At 44.0% G+C, this 8,334-nt stretch overlaps 1 protein-coding gene across 1 annotated transcript in view; it reads left to right on the top strand.

The window, feature by feature from the left end:
* The window catches only part of Fstl1 (follistatin like 1), a 50,819-nt gene extending 44,618 nt beyond the window's left edge, over window positions 1-6,201 (top strand). Inside the window, exons 8-11 of the mRNA XM_036204202.1 lie at window positions 355-467; window positions 776-886; window positions 3,186-3,262; window positions 5,553-6,201. Of these exons, the coding sequence (XP_036060095.1) occupies window positions 355-467; window positions 776-886; window positions 3,186-3,262; window positions 5,553-5,597 (346 nt within the window). The 3' untranslated portion in view covers window positions 5,598-6,201. The remainder of the gene's footprint in view (window positions 1-354; window positions 468-775; window positions 887-3,185; window positions 3,263-5,552) is intronic.
* Window positions 6,202-8,334: the final 2,133 nt, after the last annotated feature.

Below are 8,334 nucleotides of genomic sequence, written 5' to 3' on the forward strand. Positions count from 1 at the left end.
CTTCTGCTTTGTTTTTTCTGGACTGGTTGGCTTGACAGTCATACCATGGGGAAAGGCAATCTAGAGGAAGATAGGCCAATAGTGAGAGCATTTGCTAATCAAGGTGGACAAAACTGTAGTTGTCTTTGGGGAAGCATCTGAACAGCCTACGTGTTGTGATATCCAGTCTAAGAAGCTGAAGGTTGGATGTTTCCAGGAGTAACTGGGTAATGGTGGGACATGTCAAAGGAGAGAGATGTGGACAGTCATCTTGCCTGGGGCTCCAGCTGTCTGTGAGCCTCGTGCTTGCTTCCCTTCTTAGGGAAGAAGAAGCCAGGCCCTTGCTGATGGCATTTCTCCTGTGTTTTGTTTCAGAGGACTCTGCGTTGATGCTCTCATTGAACTGTCTGACGAGAATGCTGACTGGAAACTCAGCTTCCAGGAGTTCCTCAAATGCCTCAACCCATCCTTCAACCCTCCTGAGAAGAGTACGCCTAATCTAGACACTGAGTGCTGTTGGGGATGGAAGCTTTACAGGGAGAGGAAGGCGCAAGCCAGAAATAACTGGTAGAATTCCCCAGAGATAACTGAGCTAGCCCCCGTCCATGATACTAGGCCGCCATCAGCCCATCGTCTCTATGATGAGGTTAAGGCCATGAGTTCATGGGGCATTTGACCATGAGAGACAAGGCAGTCCTTGTCTGGGAAGTGGAACATGGGTGCCTAGACTGTATCAAAGACACCACCCTGTCCCACCCTCGTGTCCCAACTGTTGCCTTTGTCTATGGTCCCACAGAGTGTGCCCTGGAGGACGAAACCTATGCAGATGGAGCTGAGACGGAGGTAGACTGTAATCGCTGTGTCTGTTCCTGTGGACACTGGGTCTGCACTGCAATGACCTGTGATGGTGAGCCATACTTAGGGCAGAAGGAGGGGGCAGAGCTGTGACTTGAATGAGAGGGGGTGACTGAGGTAAAGAAAGACCAGGGACTGGAAGTGAGTGGCGGCCCCACAGCCCCCCGGGGAGCACTGTGGGTGGAGCACTTGCTCTAGATGCCTCAGGGGTGAAAATCATTCCAGAGGCATCAAAAGAGAGAGAATGGTGACCCGAAGCACCAATAAATGTCAATATGAGACTGAAATAATCATCATGAAAGAAAACGCTGATGGGTGGAAAATGTGTCCCAGTGCCCTTCCACGGTCTATGCCTATTAACCGACTTAATCCTTCTGACACTTAAGGAAATACTCTATATAAAAGAGTCAGGTGGTCAGAAGTCAAAAGGACTTAATCTGCCATGCCATGCAGGAAAAAAAAGTAAATGAAAAATAAATTAAAAATATAAAAATTAAGATCATGGGGACAAGATGGGTTGGGGACATATAGGTGTCAGAGTTTGGGAGGCAGAGCAGAGGTCAAAAGAGGACGTTGGAACCACTTATGTCCCATCAGAGACCTAAGCAAGAGTGATGTCAGTGATCAAGAGGGAACTTACATGGAAGTCAGGCTGAAGCAAAGAGTCAGATAAAAGCAAATCGGAGAAGGGTATTAAAGTCGGGTCCTGAATGGGAGTTGCACTGAGTGGAACGAGGCTTAAAGGTTTTACCTGCAGGAATGACCCTGAGGTTGTATTTTAAGAAGTTAATTGAGGCAAGAGAAAGCAGGTACTTAAAATTATGTTCAGAGGGCTTGGGTAAGATGGTCACTGAGAGACAGCAAAGGCCCAGGAAGCACTCTAGCCAGGGAGCCCAGAAAGCCAATACTGTATGTGGAAGCCAGTGTTACCCATAGGTTCAGTGACCTTCATTGGTCTAAGTCTGCCTCAGTGTGAGAGAACAGATGCCCAGCCTACCCATAAGGATGGGTGAGAAAGCACAAGAAGCTTTTTAAGGACAGGAATTTTCTAAAAGATACTGGAACTGATAGCTGGACATTCATGCAATAGCTACTGAAGCCATCAGCCTGCCTCAACCAGGAAGCACCCCCAGTGTGTCTTCCCCAAACTCCCTTCCACAAATCTAACTGCTCTTGTTCTCACTTTGGAAAGGTATTCCTCCTCCATTTCTAAGATGCAGGAGTGAGTGTGCCCTGACTTACGGAACCCTAAACACAAACATCTGGGTAACAAGCCAATCACTGTGTATCAGACATGTCACTCCCATAAGACTTCGTTAGTTTCCATAGCCTTGCTGTGGGCTACACAACCTCACAGACACATGAGGCCTTGACACATCTTAGTGTACAGGCTATGACACAAGAGGAAATTGAAGAGGCATTTCCAGGCCAGTATCTGAAAACTACCAGTAGGGACAAGCAGGATATTGAGGTAACACCAGAAAGGGCCAGGGCCATGGCTATGGAGAACAGATGGAGACCTGTGTCTATTGTTTCCTAATGGTAAATGTTGTGTGCAGCAAATGGATTCCCAGGCACCCTTTCCAAACCTTCTAGACTATAATCTACAAAAAGAACATCTTGGGGACCTGCGTAGGGTTTTTGCTTTTTTGTTTGGTTGCTTGTTTGGGTTGTGTTGTTGTTGTTTCATTTTTGTTAGGGTTTTTGTCTTGTTTTAGTTTTTACTGGGTTTTTTTTTCCTTTGTATTTGAGAAATGTTGGTTACATGTTGTAGTTATCAGCCCTGGGTGTACAAAACCCCTTCAAAAAGCAAAAACATCGGTACCCAGCAACCTCCCACCCCAATCAATTACATCAAAACTTCTATAGTTAAAAGCCAGGTGATTTGAAATTTTGTCTGTTTGTTTGTTTGTTTGTTTTGGTTTTTGCAGTTCTGGGGAGTTAAACGTGGGGGTGGCGTACATGGTTTGCATGCTAGGCAAGCACTCTGCCAATGAGCTACATCCTGAGTCGGAAATTACATTTGCAACTGTTCTCTGGGACGTTGTGAGGGTGTGGGATCTGTTGAGAATCACTGCCTGGGAGGAGTTTCCAGAGCCAGGACTCAGGCTGTCACCATTGCTTTTCTGTAGGACTAGCTTGTCTCGTGGATGTCAATTAAAGGGAATGGCAGGAACAGAAGCCAGAGAATTAGGATAGATTGCTTATTTGTATTACCCTGGATGCCTTAATGCTCAGAGAGAGGTGAGCAGTTCAACTCTCCTCCACAGATTAAGTGGAATGTCTGTTAGGTAGAGCTCTCCCTGGCTTACCACAGCCCCCACTGCTCTGAACGTTGATTCTTCTTACAGGAAAGAATCAGAAGGGGGCCCAGACCCAGACAGAGGAGGAGATGACCAAATATGTCCAGGAACTCCAGAAGCACCAGGTGAGCAGCCACGATGCTGGTTCAAAGGTTGCTCTTGCTACCTTGCTACCAGGCTCTTAACACCACTGTGAAGCTGTCCAGTGCACCCAGGAGATGAGGGAAACACACTTTGTTCAACACAGATCCCAGAGGATGCTACCTCACCTAAACTACCAAACTGTGATACAGACTGCTCCCTGAAGGAGTTACTGTGCCGGAGGTGGGAGGGCCTGGAGTATCTCTACAAAACCTTCCATCATCTGAGAGCAGCTACCAGGAAACGATTCTTAGTATTTCTGTCCTCCAGCATGTGTGTGTGGGCAGAGTAGAATGCCTAAGACCAGAGAAAGCCCCGGGGCAGAGAAGCAGGTGTAGCCATGAGAAGTCAGGCCAGTGTTCACTGAGAAGTGTTCAGTGCAAGGCAGGTGGACACAGAGTACCAACTGTACCTGGTAGATGCCAGCTAGTGTTGTAGGCAGTTTCCTAGGGTCAGTCCTTAAATCAAAGTTGAATTCACACATCATAAAATTTACCCCTTTAAAATATGCAATTATGCAACCAAGTGACTTTCAGTGTATTCCTAGAATTGTCAACTATTCCCTCTGATCTAATTCCAGAGTGTTGTAACCTCCCCCAAAGAAACCCCATGCCCACTAGAAGCAACTCCTTTTTTTTCCCTTCCCTCTGCCCCTGGCAATTGCTAACCTGTTTCCTGACTCTGTAGATGTGCCTGATCTGGGGTGTCATATAGAATGCTCCTTTTCTATCTGACTTCTTGCACTTAACATGCTTTTCAGGTCCATTCTTGTAGCATAAATCTACATCATTCCTCTTTATGTGGGTCATATATGACATATATATGACATTTGTGTATGCATTCAATAGTTGATGGATATTTAGGTAACTTCTGGCTCTGATGGTTGCCGCTGCTATGAACATTACTGTATAAGCTCCCATGTGGACATGTTTTCATTCTCTCTATATATATATTTAGGAATAGAATTCAGGCTGTGTTAAATCCCTAAGGGATTGACAAACTGCTTTCCAAACACCATTTATGGTATATCCTCCACAACAGGTCTCCATTTTCTTCACATCCATGCCAACATTTGTTACTATTCTTTACTTCATCTGACCTACTGGATGTGTAGTGGTATTGTTGTTGGTTGGTTTTTCTCTTTGACTCTTTTGGGCAGCTTGCCACCCACCTCCCAAATAAATCATACATACACACAGGCTTACTCTTAATTATAAATGTCTGGCCTTAGCTTGGCTTGTTGCTAGCCAGTTTTCCTTATCTTTAAATTATCCCATCTAGCTTTTGCCTTTGAGCTTGTATCTTTCTCTATTCCTGTATACCTTTTGTTTCTTACTCCATGGCTTGCTGTGTAGCTGGGTGGCTGGCCCCTGATGTCCTCCTCCTCCTCTGGCTCCTTCATCTCCTGGATTTCTCCTTCTATTAATTCTCTCTGCCTGTCAGCCGCACCTATCCTTTCCTCCTGCCTCACCATTGGCTGTTCAGCTCTTTATTAGACCGTCGAGTGTTTTAGGCAAAGTAACACAGTTTCAGAGAGTTAAACATATGCAGCATAAACAAAAGGAACATACCTTAAAATAATATTCCCCAACATGGTATCTCATTATGTTTTCATCTGTGTTCCTATAATGTCTCATGGTGTTGTGTCCTTATTGACTATCTGTACATCTTCTTTGGACAAATATGTCAGGCACTGTTGTAAGAGCTGGTACAGTGTTGCCCTGGTGTTATAGTTAAAAATGTTAAGGTGTAGATTTCAAAATATTCCCAAGGACACTAGGAAAGCTGAACAAGCCAAATTCAAGCCCAGACCTATTGACTCTGGGACCTATTGATTTTAGTAATTTTGTGGGACATGAATTCAGAACATTTTCCCTTTAGTATCCTTTATCCTTAAAACCAGAACATCTTTCATAAGATGTTCATATAGGGTCAGCTCTTAATTCAGTAAACTGACCATGAATGACCATGCCACAAATTGGATACAGCCTCATGCCATTTATCACACAAGGAGGAGCCATACAAGTAAACAACTAAAATCTAACATAATCGTGTGTCTAGGGGGTGGGGATTTAGCTCAGTGGTAGAGTACTTGCCTAGCAAGCGCAAGGCCCTGGGTTCAGTCCTCAGCTCTGAAAAAAAAAAAAAAAAAAAAAAAAAAAGACAAAAAATCATGTGTCTATTGATGCTATAGAAAGTCTGGGGGGGGTATGAATAAATGCCACCAACTTTTTATTAGTTGCATAATGATTATTTCCTCCTTCCATCTCAAAGGAAACAGCTGAAAAGGCCAAGAAGATAAACACCAAAGAGATCTAACAAGAAGCGCCCACAGCACCGTGTCTGGAGCCCAGCGCCTCCTCTTCAGCGCTGGGTCCAGTATACACGAGCGTCTGCCGAAATCACCAAACCACCAGTATTTGCTTGTATGGCGATGAACATTATTTCGTTTGTTTTGCAATGAAGGAAATGAGGCTGGCTGGCTAGCGAGGGAAGGCCACAACCTTCATTTCTAGGAGTGCTTTGAGAGACACTAACGGGCACTTTGGGGCTGGAAGCAAGGAAGGAAACTGCATCAGGCTGGCAGAGGAGCAGACCCAGGTCTGAAGGAGTCCATTCTGGGTTCGGAGGCTACAGGAAAAGCATGTGATGTTGCAGGGAGAGCTGAGCTAGCTTTGCTGGAGGAAGGGTGGGGAGCTCTGTGGAGAGGGAAACACCGCTTCCGCTCTTGGTCCCAACAATCACCTGAATACACAGCCATCCCACTAGTTGTTACCTGTGTCCCTCAAATTTGGATGGACTTTTCAGGAGGGTGTTTTTAAATGATGCAGATACTTAGATACTTCAAGCGCCATGGAGACCCAACCAAAATTTTAGAAGACATTTTTTTTGTTTTTTTTGTTTTTTTACCAAAGGTGCTATTTCTCTATAAAAAGACTTTTTTTTTTTTTGCAAGCTGACTTAATTCCTCAATTATTATCATTATATTATTGTCATTTTTTTAGTATTTCATTTTCTTGACTAGATATTAAGCTTTTGTAATTATGTTTTTCGGTAGCCTTCCATATCAGAGGTGAAAGTGGTTTGGGAGTTTTTCTGGGTACAGGGAACCCTGTAACATAGAAGGCCCCCTTACCCTGCCACATACTAGACTAGATGCAACCCAGAGCTGTACCACCCCACCGCAGGCTTCCAGAAGGTCAGCTGCATGCCAGGTAGCATGAGGTGCCTCAGACAGAAGCCATAGAAAGAAGCGTCTTCATAGACAGTTGTTGAGATCCAAAGAATTCATTTGTTTGTTTTTGTTTCTTGTAAGAAGTTCAAAGGACAGAACCCCAGGCTATCCCAGCCTGCCAACACTCTGTGACCTGTGGCTAACTGGCAGAGCGACTGGGGCCCTATAGGTCACTCCTGTTTCTAGGTGTCAGTTTCCTTTTGTAAACTTGATAAGAATGCATCTTGGGATTTAAGGAATGATACAGTTTGTGGTTTGGGTAACTGGTCCAGAGGGAGTTGGGTCCTGTGACTCCCTTCTTTCTCCTCAGGAGAGATGAAACCACACAACAAGCAAAGACAGCCAGTAACAGCATGGCGAGGTTTTGCCTTGGTCTAAATGATCCTTTCAGGTGGCTGGGGTGAGGACTTTATGGATCAAAGTGCCCAAGAAGAGAGTATGAAGGAGAACTTCCATCCTTCTCGAAATGGTGCACATGAGTGCAATCTCTGGTTGGAGTCAGAGATTTCCCCATACAGGTGAAGAGAAATGTTTTCAGATCTGAATGTAGTTAAAAATGAAGATTAAATCCTAAACCTTAGCACTTGGGGCGAGGGAACTACTCAGTTATTGCAAGTCAGTCCTTTCTTTGACCTCTGATTCTTAAATTCTCTTATTGCCATGTTTCATGTGCATTTAACATCACACACACAAAAAATCCAAACTTTATCTCATTTGCAAACTTCTAAAGCTATAAACCCTCCAAATGAATTACTGAGATTTTCCTGAATAGGCAAGTGTGGAAAGTTGGGATGGAAGCAGAATTCCTCCAAAATGGTTTTTCCTGTTCTTATTTGAAAGGAGACAATTCCACATTGCTGAGTGGCCTGTGCTTTTTTGTACCACCCCCTTCAAAAGCTCCTTGAACCCCTTGTGCAGTCCAGGTTTCAACTTCTTCTCCAAGTGCCTTGGAGAACTCAAACAGTAGCTTGCCTTAATCAAAAGTTTTGCCAGTTCTTGGACATGATGGGAGAGGGCAGGAGTACCAGTTTGCTCAAAGCAAGTAGCTACAGTGTCTGTTCACCAGTCACCTTTAGAACAGCGGTTTTCAACCAAGACTATCCCATCTCATAACACTGAATTTACAAGGGCAAGCTCACATTCCGCCTGAGTTCCGCTACTTCTGTGTAAGGCAGCTGTTGTCTACACCGCCACAGATTCATGTGCTATGTAAACCATTCATGCAAAGCTGCTAAGTAGCCTAGTTTGGGGAGCCTTAGGCAGAGCTTTGCATGGGGCCAACAAGCACGATTGCATCAAGTTCAGTTCCTACAGTTCTCCAGAAGCCTGTAGGTCAAGACTGCAGGCTCTCTGGGCCTTTTGAGTTTTGTTTTGTTTTAATAAACAACAGTGTCTGGTAAGATCCAAAACCGAGGGAGGTTTTTCCATATACACATGCCATGACTCTGGATATTACTGTCAGTCTTGGGAAAGCAGGCTCCTTCTGTAACCAAATCCATGTGAACAGTCTGAATTCCTTCTAGACCTATGATCTAAATAATTAAACTTCAGGAAACAATTTCAACAGATGTCTGTTCCCCATGTGGTTATAAACATTCATTTGTATTTAGTGTGCTTCCATATTTCATTTAACTTGTTTTTATAATTTCTGATTTTTGTTACTATTAATAAATAAAAATAAAATAAGAGTTTTGTTGTTTTTCTTATCTCCAATGAAGGCCAAATGAAATTATGAGAGTGTTTACTTTTTACCACACAAGAGTAGGTTTGTGTTTCTCTGAGCCTTGGTGGGGGTGATATAAACACATAATTATTTCCTTT

Source organism: Onychomys torridus, chromosome 12, assembly GCF_903995425.1.
Source record: "Onychomys torridus chromosome 12, mOncTor1.1, whole genome shotgun sequence".
Lineage (NCBI taxonomy): Eukaryota > Metazoa > Chordata > Mammalia > Rodentia > Cricetidae > Onychomys > Onychomys torridus.